Below are 23,831 nucleotides of genomic sequence, written 5' to 3'. Positions count from 1 at the left end.
AAATCCCCACAGTGGACAGAACCTGGAGCAGTGAACCAAGCCGTCCATTCTGTGTGGGAGGAGAAATGGCCAGGTATGCGATTATATACCAGTTTATGAGCTGTAACAAATGGTGTGGCTGGATGGCCAGGCACTTGGAAGGAACATGACTCGGAGCACTGGTAACAGGAAGTCTGCAGAGAGGTACCTGAGCAAACCTCTATGAATGAGCGAAAGCCACAGGGATATTTGTCTCCCCCGGGAACATTCACCATTGATTGACTACAGTGGAGAGATATGTAATCAAAGGAATAGGAGGACCCATTCTGCGGATAGGGCTTCCCTGATAGCTCAGCCGATAAAGAATCCTTCTGCAGTGCAGGAGACCCCAGTTCGATTCCTGGGTTGGGAAGATCCTCCAGAGAAGGGATAGGCTACCCACTCCAGTATTCTTCAGCTTCCCTGGTGGCTCAGCTGGTAAAGAATCTGTCTGCAATGTGTGAGACCCTGGGTTGGGAAGATCCCCTGGAGAAAGGAAAGGCTGCCCATTCAAGTATTCTGGCCTGGAGAATTCCATGGACTGTATAGTCCATGGGGTCGCAAAGAGCCAGACATGACTAAGCGACTTTGACATTCTGTGGATACCTGTCAGCTTCCTTCCCCCGTCAACCCTGTCATCACCAAGTGGGCTCATGAGCAAAGTGGTCACGGTGGCAGGGCCATGGGTTATGTACAGGCTCAGCAACATGGACATCTACTCACCAGGTCAACCTGGCTACAGCCACTTCTAAGTGTCCAATTTGTCAGAGTGTCCAATCTGTGTCCAATTAAAGACCAACAGTGAGTCCCTGATGAACAGGGCACCATTCCCCAGAATGATCAACCAGCTACCTACCTCGCAGTCAGTTAATTACTCTGGACAGCTTCCACCATGGAAGGGCAATGTTTTGTTCTTGTTGGAATGGACGTTTACTCTGAATACAGACTTGTGTTCCCTGAACACAATGTTTCTACCAAGACTGCCATCTGTGGACTTACAGAATGCCTCATCCATGGTCATGGTACTCCACACACACTGCTTCTGATCAAGGAGCTCACTTCTCAGCAAGTGAAGTAAACACATAGGCTTGCTGCTGTTTTCAGTCGCTCAGTCATGTCCGACTATTTGCCACTCCATTCACTGCAGTACACCAGGCTTCTCTGTCCTTCACTATCTCCAGGGGTTTGCTCAAGTTCATGTCTCTTGAGTTGGTGATTGCTATCCAACTATCTCATCCCCTGCCGCCCTTTTCTCCTTTTGCCTTTAATCTCCTGGCATCAGGGTGTTTTCCAGTGAGTCTTTTGGTCTTCTCCAAATGCATGGGTTTGTAATCATAGAGTTCAGTGCTCTGACCAGGTTCCCCACCATCCTGAAGCAGTTGGCTAGATAGATGCTGGAATGGCCTTTGGAAGACTCAGTTACAGCATCAGCTAGGTAGCAGTACCACGTAGGGGTCAGGCAAAGGTCTCTAGACAGCCACACATGTTCTGAATCTGAATGCTTGCTGTTTCTCCAACAGCCAGGATTCACGGCTCCACAGTCAAGGGCTGGAGATGGGAGCGGCACCACTGTTACTCCTAGTGACTCACCCGCAACATTTTGCTTCCTGTCCCTAAAACCTTATGCTCTGCTAGGTCTTAGTTTCAAAGGAAGGAGGAGTCCATTAAACTGTTAAGCCTGCCACTCGGCCACTTTGGGCTCTTCACGCCTCCGGATTAACAGGTAAAGAATGAAGTTTTGTGCTGACTGGGGTGATTGAACCTGACTATCTGGGAGAAAGTGGATTGTTTGTCCACAATGGAAGTTAGGAAGAGGGTATCTGGAATAAAGGAGAACCTCTAGGGCACCTCTTAGTCGTATTACTGTGCCCTGTAATGAAAGCTGATGGAGAACTACTAGCAGGCAATTCAGGCAGGACTTCTAAAGGCCTGGATCCTTCAGGAAGGAAGGTGTGAGTCGCTGCACCCAACTAACAAAGGCCAAGAGCCACGGCCATACGAGGCACTTGCTGACGGCAAAAGGCATATGCAGTGGCTACTGGAAGAAGCTAGTTATAAACACCAGCTGTGACCATGTGATCAGTTACAAAAATAAGGACAGTAACGGCCATGAGTAATTACTCCTTCCTTATTTTGCTAAGTGTGTGTCCATGTGTATGTTTGTGTGTATATACATTTGTGTGTATACACACACATATATATATAATATACATGTATATATATACATAGATATATGTGTGTTGGTATGTGTGTGTGTGTGTGTGTGTACCGGCTAACATGAAAAAAGCCGACTCATTGGAAAAGACTCTGATGCTAGGAAAGATTGAAGGCAGAAGGAGAAAGGGACAACAGAGACTGAGATGGCTGGATGGCATCACTGACTCAATGGACGTGAGCTTGAGCAAACTCTGGGAGACAGTGGAGGACAGGGAAGCCTAGCGTGCTGCACGCAGTCCATGAGGTGGCAAAGAGTTGGACATGACTGAGCAACTGAACAACAGTATGTTTTTGTGTGTGTGTGTGTGTGTGTGTGTATATGTCACAACTATCTGTGTTTTCTCTTTTGTTATTCCTTTATCACATAAGAAATTCTGGCTTTTAAGTGTTGTTAACTGCATCATAGTTGTTGTTTTTTTTTTTTTTTTTGCATCATAGTATTTAAGTTACAGGATTTCAAGGAGAAGAGTGAATATCACCCAAGAATTTTGCATCCTCTTCTGGTGAAACAGTACATTTTTGATTGTATGCAGAGTGACTGTTAGCATGTTAGGTATTGGCTTTATTCAGAGATCAAGTATGGTTTAAGGAGATGTGTCTGGGCACCAAGTTGATAAGGGTTGCATTTGTGATGGTTAATTGTATGCATCAACTGAGCTAGGCCAAGGTACTCAGATTTCATGAAATATCTGAATGTTGCTGTAAAGATATTTTTTAGATGAGATTAATATTTAAATCAGTTGACTCTGAGTAAAGCAGATTACCTTCTACAATGTGGGAGGGATTCATCCAATGAGTTGAAGCCCTGAAGAGAACAGACTGAGGTCCTCCACGAATAGGGAGTTCTGCTTCCAGTCTGCCTGGGGACCCGAGCGGCCACATCAACGCTCCTTTGAGTCTCAAGTCTGCAGGCCTGCCCTGAAGATTTGGGCTTGCCAGCCCCCAAACTGCATGTGCCGATTCCTTAAATCTCTCTCTCCCTTTCTCTCTCCCCACCTTGTCTGTCTATATACTACAGATAGACATAAGTAGACACACACACATCTTATTGGTTTGGATTTCTGAAGAACCTTGATTAATACAGACATCAAGATCACTCAATGGGAAAAGGAGAGTCTTTTCAACAAATGGTGCTGAAATGACACATAGCCACGTGCTAAAGAATGAAACTGTGCCTCACCTCACACACAAATTTACTCATACTGGATTGAAGCCTTCAGTGTAAGAGCTAAAACCATGGAATTCTCACAAGAAAACAAAGGATCACATCCATTACTGAGTGGGGTCATTCCAGGGATGCAATCACTGTTTACTGTGTGCAAATCAATTAACAAATCATTAACAAAATGAAGGATCAAAATCATATGTGCAGAAAAAGCATTTGACAAAATTCAACATCTGTTTATGAAAACACTCTCAACAAAGTGGGTAGAGAGGAAATATCCCTCAACATAATAAAGGCCATCTATGACAAGGCTGGGCTTCCCAGGTGGTGCTAGTGGGAAAGAATCTGCCTGCCAACGCGGGAGACAGAAGAGATCCTTGGGTGAGCAAGATCCCCTGGAGGAGGAAATGGCAACCCACTCCAGTATTCTTGCCGGGAAATCCCATGGACAGAGGAGCGTGGTGGGCTACAGCCCACGGGGTTGCAAAGAATCAGACTCGACCGAGCCCAATGACAAGGCCACAACTACCATCATACTCAGTGGTGAAAAGCTGAAAGCTTTCCCCCTAAGGTGAGCAAGGAGATAAAGACGCCTTTGCTCACCACTTTTTTCCAACATGGTATTAGAAGTCCTAGCCAGGACAATTAGGCAAGAAAAAGAAATAAAAGGTATCCAAATCAAAAAGGAAGAAGTAAAACCATTACTGTTGGCAGATGACATACATAGAAAATCCAAAAGATCCCACCAAAGAAGTATTAAAATAATAACTAAATTCAGTAAAGTTGCAGGATACAGAATAAATAAAAATCATTGCATTTCGACACCTCAATAACTATCAGAAAGATAAATTAAGGAAATAATCCCATTTAAAACTGCAACCAAAAAAAAAAAAAATACTTAGGAATAAATTTAACCAAGGAAGTGAAAGACCGATACACTGAAAACTATTAAGACATTGATGAGGGAAATCAAAGATACAAATAAAATGGAAAGATATTTCATATTCATGGATTGGAAGATTTAATATTGTTTAAATGTCCAAACTACCCAAAGCAATTAACAGACTGAATGGAACCCCTGTCAAAATTCCAAAGGCACTTTCCACAGAAATAGGAAAGTTTCTAAAATTTATATGAAACTAGGAAGATCATGAATAGTTAAAGCAATCTTGAGAAAGAACAACAGAGCTGGAGGCATGATGCTTCCAGATTTCAAACTATATGACAATGCTGTAGTAATCAAAATAGAATGGTATTGAATAAAAACATCACATACGTCAATGCAACAGAACAGAGTCCAGAAATAAACCCACGCATATATGGTCAATTATTTTATGACAAAGGAGCCAAAACTACGCAACGAGGAAAGGACAGCCTCTTCAATAAATGGCATCGGGAAAACTGAACAGCTACATGCAAAAGAATTAAACTAAACTCCTATCTTATACCATCCACACAAATTAACTCAGAATAGATTTGGTTGAATGTAACACCTGAAAACAAAAAGATTCTCAGAAGAAAATGTTGCCATGTATGGTTCTTGACGTCAATCTTGGCCATGATTTTCTAGATCTGATACCAAAAGCAAAAGCAACAAAAAGTAAAATTCAGGCTAAAAAAGGTTTGGCACAGTAAAGAAAATCAACAAGATGAAAGGCAACCTATAGAATGGGAGAAAATACTTGCTAATGATATATCTGATAATGGGGTTAAAACCCTATACATACCTATATATATGTATACACATATATATACTCACACAACTTACAGGAAAAAGCAACAGGTAATCCAATTTTAAAAATGGGCAAAGGACTTGAACAGACATTTTTCCAAAGAAGATATATGAATAGCCAACAGGTACATGAAAAGATGGTCAACATCACTATCATCATTAGGGAAAAGGAAATAAAAAACCCAAGTGATCACATCACACCTGTTAGAATGGTGAAACTTAGAAAGATGAGAGATAACAAACGGTGGCAAAGATGTGAAGAAAAGGACCCTTGTACACAGTTCGTGGGACTGTAACCTGGTAGAGCCACTGTGCAAAACAGTACGGAGGTTCCAACAAAATATAGATGAAGCAAATGATGCAGCAATCCCACTTCCGGCTATGCATCCAAAAGAATCAAAAGCAGGGTCTTACAGAGATACCTGTACACCCACATTCACAGCGGCATTATTCACAACAGCGAAAACATGGAAGCAACCCAAGTGTCCAGCCACTGACGAATGGATAAGCAAAAGTCAACACGCACCAACAGGAGTATTATTCAGCTTTAAAAAAGGAAAGATATTCTGTAATATGCCATAACATGGATGAATCTTAAGGACATGATGCTGAGTGAAATAAGTGGGTTACAAAAAGACAAATACTGTCTGATTCCACTTAGAGTAGTCAAAATAAGAAAGACAGAAAATAGAATAAGGTTTGCCAGGGGCTAGAGCAGGGGAGAATGGAAAGTTACAGGTATTGTCAGATTTACAAGATGAAAAGAGTTACGGGGATGGATGGTGGCCCAACAAAGCGAATGTACTTAACACTATTGAACTGGACACTTAAAAATGTTAAGCCGGTAACTTTTATGTTATGTGTATTTTAACACAAACATTTAATTATGACATTAACACATGCTCCTTATAACAAGTTAATCACAAAGACATTAACAAATAGCCACTCCCCCCGCTCCTTAAAGTTGTACGAATTATTTAAAACTCCTATCAAATTACAGAGATGCCATTAGATTACACAGCTGAGCCAGGATTTTCTGAGAAAGGGAGAAAATTTCTTTATCAGAATGAACAACATAATTAAAGTACTGCTTCTGTCTAGGAAGCAATGCACAAAGCAATTACTTTTCATGCAGAAAAAGAAAAAGAAAAAAATTGTAAATAAATAGCTAAGTCTCCGGAGAAGGCAATGGCAAACCACTCCAGTACTCTTGCCTGGAAAATCCCATGCACGGAGGAGCCTGGTAGGCTGCAGTACCTGGGGTCGCTAAGAGTCAGACACTACTTCACTTTCATGCATTGGAGACAAAAATGGCAACCCACTCCAGTGTTCTTGCCTGGAGAATCCCAGGGACGGGGGAGCCTGGTGGGCTGCCGTCTGTGGGGTCACACAGAGTCAGACACGACTGAAGCGACTTAGCAGCAGCAGCAGTTAAGTCTCAGGTAAGAGTGAAACCCAAGGGTTGGTCTGGATGGACAGGGGATGGAGGGTTACTGTTTAGTGGTTAATAGACGGTCTGTGTGTTTGCTTCCTGAAATTTATGGCCAACTCGATGGAGACATGGGGGAAACAATTCTTATTAAAATAATGGCAGGCAGGGGCAGGGGTCGGGGCAGTGGCAACAGATGAGGCGGAGACAGTGTGGGAGACTCCTTTATGGACCTTTTTACACCCCATCACCCGAACTTCAAAATTACCCTGTAAAGTCATACAGGAAACTCATTCTGATTTTATGGAGTGAGAGGATTTCTAGGAAGGGCCTTGTCCAGCTCATCCAACCCTGTGAAGCCTTCCACTCCCGCAACCTGGGCACCATCCAGTTGACCTGACACCCTGCCTCACAAGGGAGCAAGGATGCTCAGTCAGCTCGTTCCCAACGGAATAAAATGGGCTTGAGCCAATGAACTGCGGATATATCAATGACAATGAACCAACACAGCAGCTAACTGACCCCCAAACAGAAATTCCTGACATATTTATGGCCCAGGAGGTATCAATGTCCTCAGGGACAAATGTCAGAAAAGCATTTGTCCAATGTATTTCCTAGTGTGAAAGATTATGCTTATCTAATAATTTTAAAGATCGCCTCTTTGTCTTTCCAGAATAGTTGGGATCAATATGAAAAAAAAAAAAATCCCAGCCGCACAGAACAGGGGCCTTTTAAACAGAGGTGGACATAAATACATATTTTATCTATTTTCCAACTGATTTCATGATATAGGCAATTAGGAATTATGAATTTCTGGTGCACAAGAAAACCACATAAACTCGAAATTTTAGTTCTTCTTCAGTCTCCCATTTTCCCTTCCATCATCCTGAATTGGGCACTTCTTTTTAGGGATCCCCTAGTCGACTTGGCTGGCTTCCCTGGGTGGCTCAGTGGTATAATATCCGCCTGCCAAAGCAGTAGACCCGGGTTCCATCCCTGGGTCAGAAAGATCCCAGAAAGAGGAGGAAACATGCAACCAACTCCAGTATTCTTGGGAATTTCCATGGACAGAGGAACCTGGCAGGGTCACAATCTCACCCCGTCACCCGCTCAAGTACCACAGAACTCGGCTGCAATTCCACACTTCACCGGCAGATGCCGCAGCCCCAACGCTTGACAGAGTCAACTTTCACATGCAAACCAACCAGCAGCCATTTAGCGCCTACTGTATACTCGCCACCAATTATGCTAGGCTCTTTCAGGTCAATACTGCACCGGTGGGCTCACCTGGGAAACTCTTGAGGATTCGACTAGTTTAACTGTGTACAATGTTTTGAACAATGATCGTAGTGTGAAATTATTACCGGCCCAAGGTGAGGTGGCAGAGACCCGCCCGATCCACCGCAGCTGTCTCAGCAGGGAGGTGTGGGTCTGGGCCCAGGGCTGGCTTTCCATCCAGTTGGGGCACTTGTGCTCTTTCCTGTCGCCTACCACCAAGCTGCCGCTACGTCCTCCAAGTAGGAATCCGGAATCTGGCTTCACTCTTGGCAAAGCGGCGGTGGTGTTGGGGTTGGAGGGAGGGGGTGTCCCAGTTGGGGCGGGTCCAGGTCGGGGCGGCCACAACACGCGTTTTTCTGCGATAACTTCTAAAAGGCTAGCAGCCTGGGAGGTGGCACTGTGGGGCGCAAGAGGTCGCGCTCCTACGGCTTAAACTCAACACCAACTTTCCTCCTCTGACTTCCGGGCCTGCGCCCCACCTGCCCACGAGGTCGACCCCAGCACCTGAGGCTGGCGGGCTTGGGCCTGTCGCCACGGAGCCGAGCGGGGCCTCGGCGGCACCTGGGAGGCTCCGCGCGGCCGATGCGCTGCACCTGCTTGGGGGCCGCCAGCCTGGCGGTGGTGGGCTCCGCTGGGCCTCCAGCGTGTGGTGTGCCCGAATCGACATGGGTGGGCAGCGCACCCCGCTCCCCCTCGGTCTCCCACGCGCGCACCCGGGGAGGCAGAGGCTGGGACCCACGTTCTTTTGCGCTCAGGCCCGCACCGAGCGCCGGGGCCGGGTGGCCGACGCACGGGCTCAGCTAGGAGCCACGTGTTGGGGCCCCAAGCCCGCCGAGGTAGCGCTCTCTGCATCTGCACGCGGCGGCAGCCCCACGTGCGGGCGGCCGGGACGCCCCCTCCCCCTGCACACGTGAGGGCCGCTGCCCCCTCCTGGCGCCGCCGCGCCCGCGCCGGGACTCCCGGCACCAGCACCGCGAGGCGGCGCGCCGATCGCCCTGGGCCGCCAAGGGGCGGGGCTGCCGCCCGCATTGTTCCTCCCCGAGCGGCGGGCCCTCCCCTTCCCCCAGCCCCGGGCGGGGCGCGGGGCCGCCGAAGCCGCGGAACGTGGGCTCGCGCCCCGCCTTTGTCTCCCGGGCGCGAGCCGCCGCAACCCCGCGCCGGTTGCTCGCTGCCAGAGCCGCTTTGTGCCTCGGCGCGGGGGACGGGGACGCGGGGCGCGGAGCCGGCGGGCGCAGCCTCAGCATGGACGTGACGGTCTCGGAGCTCATGGAGCTCTTCCTGCAGAGCCCGTTGGTGACCTGGGTGAGTGTGCCTGGCTCCCCGCCCCATTGTTGGGGCACCGGCTCCTCTCCCGCCCGCTGGCGATCGCAGTTAAACCCGACCCAGCCGGGGCCCCGGGTAGCCCTTGGACCCAGAGGATTCATCAAGTGCCCTCCGTCCCCCACCCCCAGCCAGGGTCGCGGTCAGTGTCCCGGGGTCTGGGGTTATTTCCAACTCTGGAGACGGCGCGCCGGGTGCAGGACCCCGCCTTGCTCTCGGCCGGGCGGGGGTGCTGAGCGGGTACACCTGTTCCCGCCAGGGCGTTGGGCCGCCGGCCCTGGAGCGACAGGGTCCTAGTGGTCACCCTGGGCGCATGGCTTGACCTCTTGGAAAAAGGACCCACTCCCCTAAGATATCCTCGTGTAGTTTCTGAACCCCTGAGACCAACGGGTGGAGGGCAGTGGAGATTAGGGGGTTTCGAGTAAGAACATGTACAGGCTAGGGTGGGCGCTGTGATTTCCAATAGATCTGAGACGTGAGAAATTTATTGAAAAGTCCCCTTTAGTTTATTTTCTTTCCGCTCTGAGACGCCGCAGAAAAGTGGCGAGGAAGTTTTCTTTCTGCTGTCTCGCTTCCGTTGCCTGCCACGGGGAGGGGGACCGAGGCCCGGGAGAAGGGTGCTGTGGAAGGGTGGGTGGCCGTGGGTGACTCCCTTCTGCCCCCAGGGCCTCTCTGCCCACCTGGAGAGCTTTAGACTGAGCGCGTAGGGGTGACTTTTACTGCCTTACTCTCTGCGTTCCCCTCCCCGCAGGTGAAAACTTTTGGCCCATTCGGAAGCGGCAACCAGGACAACCTGACCATGTACATGGATTTAGCGGATGGCATCTTTCTGAACCAAATCATGTTGCAAATGTGAGTTACCTTCCGGGAGAAAGGAAGGAATGATGCCTCGGAAAGTCGAATTTAAGTTTGTAGAAATAGAATGTGAAGTTGCAATGTTCTCTGCATGTGGGCAGAGAACTGGTATTTCGGTATTAATGGTGTCTTTTCCTGGTTTGTTGGGTGTGAAGAACTCCAGGACAGTAGTTTGGTCGGTATTAATGGTGTCTTTTCCTGGTTTGTTGGGTGTGAAGAACTCCAGGACAGTAGTTTGGTCAGATGTTTGGTGAAAGGAATTTGAAATTGAGTGACTGTCATCCACATGTTGCAATTGACTTGGAACTCAGGGACTTACATGTTATATGACAATGACACAGAAAAAAAAAGAAAAACAACCTTTCTTTTGGGGGGCAAGGAGCTGTAACGAACGGAGAGTGTTTGGTTACAGGAAGTGTCGGGTGGGACCAGAGCATCCGTGAGTGACTATAAAGTTTCATTCAAGGTCAGGATGCCTGTGTTTCTGCCTCCCTTTAATCTTGTGTTTCCAGTTGCCCCAGAGCAAGTGCAATTGGTTAAGTTCCTTCTTATAAATTGGATTGAAAAGTCACTGTGTTGGGAGAGGCCTGGGGAGCCAGAATGCTTTGGTGCTCTTTGTCTTGAGGCTTGGGTTTAAACAGAGTTTTGGTGGAGGTTACACCTGCTAGCATGTTTGACCACATCCTTTCCTGTTGCTGCATTCTGCAGCGCCTGTTTGATTGACAGCCTGCCACATGTAGGTGTTGGCTCCTGCCACTGCGTTCTGTTTTTAACTCAGAAAGTGCAGGGAACATATTGGAACTGAGTGTCTGTATGATTCATAGGCACTTGGAGCCAATGTTCTCCGTGGATCAGGCCCTTGTGCTCACCTACTCACCTGCAGCTAAGCAAGTTGTCATCTTGAGCCAGGAACTCATTAGCTGATGAGAATCAGCTGCATTTGTGGCCCCCTGTGGGAGGAGGAAGGGTCAGCTTTGGTATATTCCGAAAGAGGTTTAAATAGATCTACCTACAAAGATCTATTTTAAACAATTTCCTGAGGTCATTGCTCCTGTAGCGTAATAAGTTACTTGATGTCATGCTGTGGCAGAGACATCTCAGTTTTAATGTTTTTTAAGACACTACCAATGTTACCTGTCTTGAGTTTGATTAGATTCTAAAATGACGAATCTCTTGTCAGCTTGGCAGCACTTCTCAGTTCACAAGAAGGAGTTTTCCTGGGGTTGTCTCATGGCACGTTCAAGTTCTGGCAACTATTTCCCCTCTTCATCCTGTTAGACCCCCCAAAATTGCTGGATTCCAGTTGGTGCAACAACCAGTGAAATTTCAACCTGTCCTGTTTAATTAAAAAAACCAGCAGTATCCCCGGCTTTTTCATTCAGAGTTTTACACCCAGGCGAGGGGAGAACAAAAGCCCTGGGACTGTTTCTCTTTCTTCCCTGACCTTTGGAATTCCTGAAGCGTTTACCACTTGCTTGTAAATCAGGAAAGCCTGTTGGACCATTCCTTTGAGAATTGCCAGCTCATCACTTGTTCACACTTAGCCCCGAAGCTAAATGCAGTGTGAAGGGCTTCTCCCTTCCCCTTGACAATTTTCAGTGTTACTTTCTCCTCTGTGATGTGCCAAGGTAATGGTCCTGCAAGTGAGAACTGATATGTTTGCAGCTTCTCAGGCCTCAAGCAATGGTTCTGGGTCCTCTGGCCAGAGTTAGGCACCAAGAAAGAGAGCAGTGGGGAAGCTGGGTGGCTTTCTAGAAGGACATAAGGAGGGAGGTGCCACTTGCATGCTGTTTACTGAGTGAGTGAGCAAAATAACCCTGCTCCAGGTGACAAATCAGCATTGTTTGCTCTTGGAAGTAGGTAGGGGTTGATCGGAAAGGGGGCACAAGGGAACTTCTTTTCTTTAGTACTTATTCATTTATTTGGCTGGCTGGTCCAGGTCTTGGTTGTGGCATGTGAGATCTAGTTCCCTGACCCCGGGGTCGAACCCGAGCCCCCTGCATTGGGAGCATGGAGTCTTAGCCACTGGACCACCAGGGAGGTCCACAGGGGAACGTCTAAGGGCGGTAGAAATGGTCCATGTATTGACTGGAGTATATTTCAGTTTTCAAAACTCATCAAGCTGTGACTTAAGATACATGCATTTCACCCTGTGTAAAAAGGACCTCAATTTAAAAAGAAAGTTTTAGTCCTAGTGTCAAAAGCCTGTGTAACCTGCTTGTGTAACCTTCAAACCCTAGGTCTCATGCAAGCCCTGTGCTGCTGGGCACATCACTACCATGTCAGTTTCCTCATCTGTAAAATGGGCAGGAAAAGTACCTCCCTTAAGAGATGGTTGTGAGGATGAAGTGAGTGCTGTATTAGCAGTTAACACAGTGCCTGCCACTTAGTAAGTGTTGGTGTCAGTTATGTAGTTACGTGTCTCCCTTCTTAGTCCAGAAAGGATTTGCATCGCTGCTGAAAAGTTTTTTTTTTTTTCCAGTCTACTTTCCCACTATGTTCTTAGGCTCTTAATAATTCTTAAGTCTTAGCCCTCTCCTAACGAGACGGAGGGAAAACTGGACTGTGGGAGCCACATCCTAGCCCACATCTAACACTGTACTTAAGCCAAGCCTGTTTTCACTTCTGCCAAGTGTCAGGCTAACTAGTGGGTAAGCGATAAGGCTGTTGTGCCTTATCTCCCATGCTGCTGGCCCCTACTGTGTGCAGTTCGCCTCTTTTGATAAATTCTCTCCAGGTTGGTAGGAGCTGAGAAAATTGCAGAGAGCAGTGTGCTAATGTGTTGCCAGAGCTCAGACAAGAGGGGTGTTACCTAACACTTGAGAGCCATATGGAGGCTGGCTGGGGGTCATGTGACTGCACCTGGGCATTGTCTCTGGGAACGGAAGAAGGCTGGAGTGGTAGTCTCTCGCCAGGCCTCTCGGTGACATGAGTGCCTGAAAGCAGGAAAGCCCTGTGGGCTCAGCTTTCAGGGGAGGCCCAGGTCCAGGAGAATTCCTGAATGAAGTGAGGCACTGAGTGGTGTGGATGGAGCGGCTTGGGAAAACTTGCTGAATAGCTCCTCTGTGGATGCACTTTCCCGGGGTACCTACTGGTCCCCAAGGGGAAAACAAGATGTCTAATTCACTGTGGACATGCTTTTCACAGTCTCATAGGAAAATTAAGAGCTCTGACTCCAGGGACTTCCCTGGTGGTCCAGTTGAGACTTTGCCTTCCAATGCAGGGAGTGCAGGTTCGATTCTTGGTCAGGGAGCTGAGGTCCCACATGTCTTACAGCCAAAAAGCCAAAACCTAAAACAGATGCAATATTGTAACACATTCAATAAAGACTTTAAAGTGAAAGTCACTCAGTCCTGTCTGACTCTTGATGACCCAATGAACTATACAGTCCATGGAATTCTCCAGGCCAGAATACTGGAGTGGGTTCCCTTTCACTTCTCCAGGGGATCTTCCCAACCCAGGGATTGAACCTAGGTCTCCACATTGGAGGCAGATTCTGTATCAGCTGAGTCACAAGGGAAACCCAAGAATACTGGAGTGGGTAGCCTATCTTCCCGGTCCAGGAATTGAACCAGGGTCTCCTGCATTGCAGGCAGGTTCTTTACCAACTGAGCTATCAGGGAAGCCCGAAAGAAAATACTCAAAAAAAAAAAAAGAGAGCTCTGACTCTAGCATCAGGCAGACAAATTCAAATCTTCCCTCTGCTATACTGGTTCTGTTACGTTGGGCCAATTACTTAAACTCTCTAAGCCTCAATTTCCTGATCTGTAATAAGCGGGATGGTATTTTATAGATTTGGGGAAGATTAAATATGATTATGCATGTATAGGAAATGCCCAACAAATGTCAATCATGTCAGTCATCATTATTGTTAGCGAGGCCTGAAGCTGGCTTTATGTGTGTGGACACATGCCTGTGCTGGTGTGCATCTGTCCACATGAGAGTGGACACCTGAGTTGATGCAGTGGCTGTTGAGTGCAGTTGGAAACTGGGACTGAAAGCTTGTACCTGGGCAAGGCCTACGTTAAATCCAATACTATTTGCTTTGTTCAGACTCCTTTCTAACCCCTTGTGCTAGCTGCAGAATTATGAATAATATATTCATTATTCAGAAGTTGGAAATATCTGCAGGCCAATGGAAGAGTTTCTTAAGCTTCTAAAAAGCATTTGGAGTATTGTATATTAATACATATATATGGAATCTAGAAAAATGGTTCTGATGACCCTATATGTGGGGCAGCATAGAGACGCAGACATAGATAATGGACTTGTGGACACAGCGGGAGCCGGGTGGGGCGGGGAGGAGAGAGTGCAATGAATTGAGAGAGCAGCATTAAAACATACACATTACCTTATGTAAGGGAAGGAAAGGTTGGGACGAACTGAGAGTGTAGCATTGACACATATACATTACCATATGTAAAAGAGATAGCCAGTGGGAATTTACTGTATGACACAGGGAGCTCAGCCTGGTGCTCTGGGACAACCTAGAGGGGTGGGATGGGATAGGAGGTGGGAGGGAGATTCATGAGGGAGGGGACATATGCGTACCTACGGCTGATTCATGATGCTGTATGGCAGAAACCAACACATCATTGTAAAGCAATTATCCTCCAATAAGTATATCTTTTAAAAAGTGCTTTTCTCGGGAGAAAAAAATAAAAAGCATTTGAACATAAGTTTTTTCCTTAGAGTGCCAGAAGAGGAGTTATGTTCCCATTTTGCAGATGTTAAAGCTGAGTATAAAGGGGCAGATACTTGTTAGTTGAATGAGTTTGTGTTGGTGCTAAAGTCTTGGAGCAAAAAGAGTTTTTACTCATGAACTTAAGTGATATTCTTTGATGGCTGCAGCATGTGACACTCTTCGTGGGGCCTTGAGTCTGTAAAAGTTAAATGAAAAAATTCATGTTCGTTGTAGGAAGGTAGAAACACATAGATGCATGTGTATGCTCAGTCACGTCTGACTCTTGGCAACCTCATGGGCTGTAGCCCACCAGCCTCCTCTGTCCATGGGACTACTGGAGTGGATTGCCATTTCCTCCTTCAGGAGAAACATATAGATGAGCAAAACAAACACTGCCTATAATTTTACCATGTCAAGGTAGTAGTATTAATATTCTGGTGCCTCCCAGATGTCATCTGTGGTATATACATATATCTTCCTAATGTATTTTTATATAATGTTGGGCTCAACCTATGATAGATTATCAGTATCTCTATCATCTGTATCAAACATAATTTCTTCTTTATTTTTAAAACATTTTGGCCACACCACATGGCATGTGGGATCCTGGTTCCCCGACCAGGGATTGGACCTGTACACCCTGCATTGGAAGCATGGAGTCCTAACCACTGGACTGCCGGGGAAGTCCCCAAACATGGTTTCTTGATTCGGGTTTTTTTTTTTTTTTTCTGGATTCAGTTTTAAATCTAGGAGTCATTGGAATATGATGGAAAGTTCAGGGCTAACCTTTTCTCAAAGGAGGGAGACAAGGTTGCTATAAGTCTAAATTATAGTTCTCTTTGAAATTTTAGGGAGAGTGATTTCTTTTTTTTTTTTCCCCAAGAAGAAAGCCCTCAGGGCCCTGCACTTTGGCCTTGTTTGTCTCCGAGTTTGGACAAGCTCCTAGACACTTTCTTGCACCCGTGTCTCTCTCCTATCTTCTGTGCGCCCCACACATCCCGGTGTGGGACTGGCAGCCTTTTGTGTTCTAGGACTGTCATGTAAAGAAGAGCCTTGTTGCTTTTGATGGCTTTCAGGGAGACAGTCTTGCAGTAGTTCTGTGATCTTCCTGGGATCAAGAACCACGTTGGCCAGTACAGCCCTGGCCTTCCTGGAACGGTAGGCTTTTAGGGCCGGAAGAGTCCTGTGGTCACCTGGCAGATGAGCCCAATGGAGCCTAGAGAACTTTGACCCATCCTGGGCCCATTTCCAGACCAGAATCAGTGGCTTCTGACCCATTTCCTGCTCCAGGACGGGAGGGGGTTATGCAATGCTAGGCCAAGTAGGGATAGGCCTTCCTTAACCAGAGTTGACTGCTGTTCAATTTATTCTCTAATCTCTCTTTACCTTGAAAGCCATAGTTAAAGGAAGGAGTGCTAAGATAATGATCATGATAATTAGTCTAATTATTCATGTACTAAATGTGAGCGTATTTTGGAATGTTGCTTCCATTAGCTGTTGCTTCCTAGAACTGGAGGCTAAGAGCGGGGATGGTCAGAGGCTCCCCCGTCACCTGATGGCTTCCCAGGCCCAGACCTCGGGTGTGTGTTTTGCCTTTGCTCGTGCAGTGAACATCCACGTGTTTGCTAAGGTCCTCTGGCTCCTGGTACTCTTCAGGTGGTCCCGTCTGACTTAATGGAAACTGGGACCTGCATCTTCTCTAAGTTCTATGTTTTTAAAAAATATGCATTTATTAATGGTGCTGGGTCTTAGTTGTGATGCGTAGGCTTCTCATTGCAGTAGCTTCTCTTGTTTCGGCTCCTGGGCCCTAGGGCACAGGCTCAGTAGCTGTGGCGCCTGGGTTTAATTGCCCTGCGGCGTGTGGGATCTTCCCTAGGGATCGAACCCGTGTCTCCTGCACTGACAGGCGGATTCTTTACCGCTGAGCCACCTGGGAAGCCCTAAGTTCTCCTGTTGTAAGTAGCACATTCATCACTTTGTGAAATTGTCTCTCATCTCTTCAGGTCTCTGTAGTAAAGGGAGGAGAATTGCACCCGTAAGATAAATTATTTTGTCATGCTAGGTATACTTCTTTAGCTAAAATGCCTTTGTGGTTTAAATTCCGAATACCTCCTCTATGGCTAAATTAATTTCCATGCGACTGTTAACCTTTTTTTTCTCAGTAATGAATAGCTCCAGAAGAGACATGTAAATGGCTTAGCAGGACTCTGTACTATATGAGGACAGTAAGAAGCTTTGTCCCAGGAAAAAAGTGGGGACAGTTGAAAAGAGGTCTTCTGGTTGCCCCAACGTGCTCATATGACTGTTTTAGGGGAGGCAGGATGATTGAATAAAATCCATGGCTGATTATGGCAGCGTGATTCATGAAGGGGTTTGCACACACGCAGTACAGTGTCAGGACTCATAGAGTTTATATCAAATATTTACTTAATGGTTGAATTTTAAACAGCTTGTGTTATTAAGAAATTATGCCTGCAGTGATATTTGAAATAATTTCAGTTTGTAGATTTTTTTTTCTATTGGTTAATCTTGTATAAATTTTTGGCTTTGAAAGAGCCAAATGGCATTGCAATTGATTTGCTTTACTCCCCCAAATTCCCATTCCTGTGCTCACACTATCATCATTGAGGGGCATGAGTACGAAGGAAGGAGGAAGAGACCTGTTTCTCTTCCGTCACACCAGCCCCCAGGAGGCTCAGCACCCTCATCACGGGGCTCAGATGACAGATGAAACCATGAACACAGCCCTCATTTGAATGAGACATCCTTCATGGTGTCTTGGGACAGTCGAATGGGCGGGAGGACTTTGTTAGGAAAAGAAAGCAGTGTGTGGTATGTAGGGGGAGTGGGGAGCGAAAATCCATTCTTGTCCAGTCTGTTCTCCAAATAGGAAACATCGTTAACACTGAGAATTTTTGAGAAATGTCCTGTATGTAGATGAGTGATATTATAAATCACTTGATTCAGATTTTGAGTTTCATCACAACCAGACCTGCCTTTTGCCTGAGTTTGGAAAAGAAATGACACTTGGGGATTTCCCACATCAATTATCTGTGTCTCTTAGCATTTCTTGTAGGGTGTGGCGTACACGACATAGTGTCACAGACTCATGGTGGCGGTTTTTTGAGCCAGAAGTGTCTGCCTGGAATGTAAATCACAGGCATGAACACTCGGTGACACACACAGGAGACTCATGTGAAGTGGAACATTGATGATTTTACTGATTTTTATGAAGTCAGAAAATGTACCATTTTCCCCCCTTTCTTGATATTTCGCATAATTTGCTTTGTTTGGCTTTTAGCTTTTAATCCTTTTTTATCTTTTATTTAATAAGTTAGCTCTCTCAATTTTTTAACAATATTTATTTATTTCTGGTTGCACTGGGTCTATTGCTGCATGTGGCCTTTCTCTGGTTGCAGTGAGCAGGGGGTGCCCTCCATTGGGGTGCACAGGCTTCTCATGTGTTGACTTCTCTTGCTGCAGAGGACGGGGCTCTAGGTGCATGGGCTTCAGGAGTTGGGGCACAGGTGCTTTAGTTGCCTGCGGCATGTGGAATCTTCCCGGAACAGGGATCGAACCTGTGTCCCCTGCATTGACAGGCAGACTCCTATCCACTGTACCACCAGGGAAGTCCTGTTCTCTTTAGTCTTGAAATATATTTTGAGGTAGGTTATTGGTGGCTCAGTGGTTTAAAAAAAAAAAAAGAAAGAAAAGAAAAGAAAAAGAAATCCACCTGCCAATGCTGGGAGACACGAGTTCAATCCCCGGGTTGGGAAGATCCCCTAGAGAAGGAAATGGCAACCTGCTCCAGTATTCTTGCCTGGGAAATCCCATGGTCAGAGGAGCCTGTCAGGCTCTACAGTCCATGAGGGTCTCAAAAGAGTTGGACACAACTTAGAGACTGAGCAACAAAAGCTGACTTTTATACAGTGTCACTTCGGGGTCAGCATTGACACTTGGTCGTTTGTGGCTGCTGCCAGCAGTGGGGAAACAATAATATTGATTAAGGGCAGGTGGTGGGCTTGGTGCTTGGGGAGGGGGAGCAGAAAGTGACATGTCTCCCCTGAGGGTTCCACGGCTTGGCAGTAGCAGACTTAGGGTTTGACCTGAGCCACACTCGCCACAGCTGCATAGTGACCTAGGCTTGAAGAGGACTCAGCACTCGGGGGTAGGATGGGGTATGGCAGGGGCTGGGAGGTGCAATTTCCATTCTCATCATTTTTTATCCCCACTAGAGATCCCAGGCCAACAAATCAACGCATCAACAAGCACGTCAACAACGATGTGAACCTTCGCATTCAGAACTTGACCATCTTGGTGAGAAACATCAAGACCTACTACCAGGTAAGGCGGTCCTCCCCCCCTCTCACCCTCCGGAGTCCTGCTGTGCGTCCGGCAATACCTTCATTCGAACGGTTTCCCCACAGGAAGCTGAGAGGAAGTGGTGGCCAGGCAGCTAGCTGCCTGTTGACACTTGGCATGTTTGCTCATGCATCTTTTCTCTGACATTGTGAGAAGGGTCAGAGGTGGGATTGCTTTATTCTGCCCAGGGAATATCCTTTGAGCCGTGTGCACCACAGCGTGCCTGGTGCCGGGTGGGCCTGGGAGATGAGCCTTGGTCCGCAGCCGCAGCCCCAGGTCACAGTCTTGGGGGGCCTGGCTGATGAGGGCTCTGGGAGGGGCACCCTGCACGGTTATCACCCACAGCTCGGCGAGTCTGTACAGGAGCGATTCAAGGGGTTGAGGAAGAGAAGGGACCACAGAAGGGTTGTGTTCGGGCGAAATATGAAATCAGCCAGCTCCGAGTTGGCAGACAGGAGCACCAGGGTTCAGGGTTGGGGTGTCTGCCTAACATTCTGAGATATGGAAATGCTCCCCATATCTCAGCTCGCCGGTAGGTGGGTCAGGCAAGAGGGCCCGAAGGGGGAAGGGCTGTGAAACCCCCATCCCAGCCTTGGGCTAGTTGGGCAAGGATCTTTGATGTTCATGATCTTTATATGGAGACATTGAAGGGAAGTAGATTTAAAGTGTGCACTTTGGAGCCCGGGCTTGTCAAACTTAGGCATGAAACTTTTTAGCCCCATATGAATTTTCTCAAGGCCCCAGGGGAAGCCCTGGCAACTCTGAGTGACGTGGGGGCTTGAATGCCCTCTGCTCAGCCCCCTCCTCGCCCTCCAGGGCATCTCTGGAGGGCTTCCCAGGACCCCAGGGGGCACAGTTTGAGAATCACTGTTCAAGAGCCCTTCTCTTCCGGAATCGTGCTGGGGTTTCACGGAGCCCTCTGCCTCTGAGATCTCTCCTAGCCCTCGGCTTTCTGGGCTGTGACTTCGTCTCGGTTCTGGGGCTTGGGAGCATCTTCAGAGCCATGAGGTCCCTGTCACCATGAGGAAGCCCTCTGGCCAGGTGTGGCTTCCCTCTCTGCCCTCGTGCAGCCGTGCGGGTTCTGAGGTCACTGAGGTCGCTGGACAGGCGGCCGGATGGAGTTTGCGCCGTGGCGTCGGGCCGTGTGCTTGTCTGCTTCCTGCAGAGGGCTGTAGGTGCTGCTGTTTGAGGAAAGATGGGTGAAGGAGGGAGTGGACATGTCATGGGTTTTCTGAGTTGATAGTTTCCATTTTCTTCCCTCTGGGGTTGGGGTGCTGGATGCCTTTGCTTTATGGCCAATTCAGCCAGCCCCTGGTGTTCATTTCAGGGCCCGTCGAAAGCCCAGCACCGTGGGCACTCTGAGCAGCCTTTGGGCGGCTGAACACCAGGTCCATGCTTTTAGTAACAGATGCTAGCTGTGCTGAGGAAGGGCTGGGGGGAGCCCTGTGCAAGTTGGATCTGGGGGCTGGTGGGGGGTTTGTTTCCTTGCTAGGAGAGCCATGCCCAGGGCCAGGCATGCTGTCAGCCAGTGGGTCTCAGCTAGTGCTTCCCACATGACAGCCACATTCTATGGAACCTGCTGCTGCCCATGAACTTGGGCCTGGGCGTGGAGCAGGCTGTCTGGTGGCCATAGTGGCTGTCGGGTAGATGTAAGAGATGTGGATTTGATCCCTAGGTCGGGAAGATCCCCTGGAGAAGGGCATGGCAACCTACTCCAGTATTCTTGCCTAGAGAATCCCATGGACAGAGGAGCCTGGCCGGCTACAGTCCATAGGGTCGCACAGAGTCGGACACGACTGGAGAGACTTAGCACTCACACAGTGCTTTCCATGATGTGTGCAAGTGCCAGAGGAAGTGGATGGTCGTAACAGTTGGAGACGAGATCCCCAGCTCTGGACAGATGTGTCTCCCGCTCCAGGTGTGGCTGGGAGGTGGTAACCCTCCCTGAGGGCCGTGGTGAAGGGTTGGGATGGAGGTGAGATTTCTGGGTCTGTGTGTAGCTTGCGGCACTCAGGAGCTTACTGCGGGCTGCTTGGCCTGGCAGGTACTGCTCTCTGGGCTTGCCGGCCCAGGAGCACACATGCCGTGGTGCCCGCCAGCTCTGACAGTCCAGTCTGGGTTGGCCAAAGGGCTTGAGACCCTTTCCAGTACTTGGAGGCAGTTTACTGCTCTTGGGGTCACTGAGCCGAGTTCTAGAAGATGGGCAGCAGTCTCTGGAAGGAGACAGTCGCTAGTCTGTTCTCAGGGCCCTGAAGGACTTACAGGTAGAAAAGAAGACCCCTGCATCCTTGTTCATTCTATAAATCCAAATTTTAACTTAAAAGGACTCAAATGAAAAAGATTTTGGCTGTTGAGTGTATCAAACAAGCCTCAGGTGATGCTCTGGAGAAGGCAATGGCACCCCACTCCAGCACTCTTGCCTGGAAAATCCCATGGACAGAGGAGCCTGGGGGGCTGGAGTCCATGGGGTCGCTAAGAGTCAGATACGACTGAGCGACTTCCCTTTCAGTTTTCACTTTCCTGCACTGGAGAGGGAAATGGCAACCCACTCCAGTGTTCTTGCCTGGAGAATCCCAGGGACGGGGGAGCCTGGTGGGCTGCCGTCTATGGGGTCGCACAGAGTCGGACACGACTGAAGCGACTTAGCAGCAGCAGCAGCAGCTCTTTGAGGGTAGGGCTGGTGTGCGTGGACAGCCTCAACCCCAGCCCGGAGCAGTGTTTGCTGAAAGCACTTGCTGAAGGCCGTGAGCCGTCCCTGCCCCTCCGTCAGCCCCGCGCACTTGGAGGAAGCTAGCAGGACACTGCCCTTTTGCACCGACACAGCTTAGGTGTGGGCAGTGTTCTGTTGTTTTTTCCTTCCAAGTTATTGTAAAATAAAGCTTAGTTCTGGTTATGTAAGTAATATGTGTTCTTTATAAACAAACCCTTAGGAAACAAACAAGTCGCAAGAAGAAAAGAACCGCTCAGAACCCCAGCACCCAGAGACAATCACTATTAACATTTTTAGTGCTTCCTTCCAGTTTTTGCATGAATAGTTTTTGTGTTTTATTCCGTGGTAGTCATGCCTTATATACAATTGCATATCCTGCCTTTTTTCCCCTCCCACCTGACAATTGTAGCATAAACATAACCGGTTATTATTGTCGAATGACATTCAAGAAAGTTTTCCAAAAGAAGTACTGCCCAGCGTCCCCTTTTGAGAGAGGGCTTACAGACTGTGAGGGCTTGAGGTGACGTGAGACCAGTGAGGTTCTGGCCAGGGTGACTGGGGAGGGTGGGAGGTCCCCCTTTCGGGACAGGGACTTCCTCTTGCCATGGCTTTTCAGTAGACACCACGAGGTCGGCGAATCCAGCCCCGGGTCTTGTTTGCCCAGCGGTGGTTTGCTCCCACCCCCAGGCTGTCCCCTTCTTTTCTGAGGCACATGGGGCAGGGAAAGTCAGGAGGGACGGGGCCTCTCGTCAATAGCACGGGCTTCTTTCACAAGGAAGCTCAGGTTTTGTTCCCGAAAGCCTGCAGAGACAAAAAAAGGTCTTTGACCTTTTTTGACCTTTGACCTTCTTCTGGCACAGAGGACAAACAGTGGGTAAGAACCAGCGTGGCCCGGTTCAGTCTGACCACCGGTGTCTTGGGCCTCCCTCTGAACTGCTGCTCTGACTCTTCTGGGGTTGGCACCTGGAATCTGCGTTTTCAGAAGTTCCCCAGCTGTTTTAAGTCTTAACATCCTTCCCACAGGAGGGGCAGTCAGTGGGCCAGAGAGGTGGTCCTCCCAGTGTGGTTCCAGACCAGCAGCATCCGTGTCACCTGGGAACTTGTTAGAGGTGCAGGTCTGGCCCCTTCCCTGGACCTTCTGTGGAGGTCTGGCAGTCTGCAGCTTAACAAGCCCTCCAGGCGATTCTGATGCATGCTCGTGGGAACCTAGTGGTTTAGAGCGTTTCTAGGGATGCCGGGGAGAGGCCCTGTCAGCCAGGCCTCCAGGGGCAGAGAGAGCTCAGTGAGAACTCGGGTGACTCCTGTCCATCACATAAAACGGAGGCACGTCTCGTCTGCCCCAGGACAGGTGGAGGAGAGGCTGCAGTGATGAGAAGGTGACCAGGGGGAACGGATGTCATTGAGGGGGTTGCTAGGAAGCCAGAGTTGGACAAGCCCTTGGGGACAGCACCTGGTTCAGTCTCTGAATTTTAAAGGAGGAGAGGCGGGTCAGAATGAGCATCCACAAATGGTTAAACCTGCAGAGAGACCTGGAAGGAAGGCGGGCCTGGATCAGAAGCGTGTGCTGCCTCGAGCCCCTGGTCGAGGGGCTGACCCCTGGGCTGGTCAGCATTGAGCCCAGAGTCACGTGTTGTTTATTGTTTAGTCGCTCAGTCGTGTCCAACTCTTTGCCACCCCATGGACCGTCGCCCGCCAGGCTTCTCCGTCCATGGGATTTTCCAGGCAAGAATACTGGGGTGGGTTGCCATTTCCTTCTCCAGAGCATCACATGAGGCTTGTTTGATACACTCAACAGCCAAACTCTTTTCTATCTGAGTCCTTTTAAGGTAAAATTTGGATTTATAGAATGGTTCATTTGTCACATCAGAGCCTTGAGTGTGGATGTCGAGTGTACATTCATTTGATCGCAGAACCCGTAGGAAAACATGGCCAGTAGTAGATGCAGAAATCGCTGGTGCGGCAGGTGGCTCATGCGTGTTTATCCTCTGGGGGTTGTGCGTGGTGTCCAGGCCCCGGGAGGGCCGTGGACACCTGTGAGCCAGCTCCTTCTCACGACACCTG

At 48.4% G+C, this 23,831-nt stretch overlaps 1 protein-coding gene across 5 annotated transcripts in view; it reads left to right on the top strand.

Annotated features, from left to right (window-relative positions):
• The first annotated feature begins 8,905 nt into the window (after positions 1–8,905).
• The window catches only part of CCDC88C (coiled-coil domain containing 88C), a 143,730-nt gene continuing 128,804 nt past the window's right edge, over positions 8,906–23,831 (top strand). For 2 of the 5 annotated variants that reach the window (XM_059879049.1, XM_059879053.1), the window contains exons 1-3: positions 8,959–9,141; positions 9,911–10,011; positions 18,934–19,042. In XM_059879049.1, the coding sequence (XP_059735032.1) occupies positions 9,082–9,141; positions 9,911–10,011; positions 18,934–19,042 (270 nt within the window). In that variant the 5' untranslated portion in view covers positions 8,959–9,081. Of the gene's footprint in view, positions 9,142–9,910; positions 10,012–18,933; positions 19,043–23,831 lie in introns of those variants that run through there. The other 3 variants (NM_001102017.2, XM_059879050.1, XM_059879051.1) reach the window with 3 other exon arrangements.

Source organism: Bos taurus, chromosome 21 (genome assembly GCF_002263795.3).
Source record: "Bos taurus isolate L1 Dominette 01449 registration number 42190680 breed Hereford chromosome 21, ARS-UCD2.0, whole genome shotgun sequence".
NCBI lineage: Eukaryota > Metazoa > Chordata > Mammalia > Artiodactyla > Bovidae > Bos > Bos taurus.
This window is presented reverse-complemented; position numbering and strand designations above follow the sequence as displayed.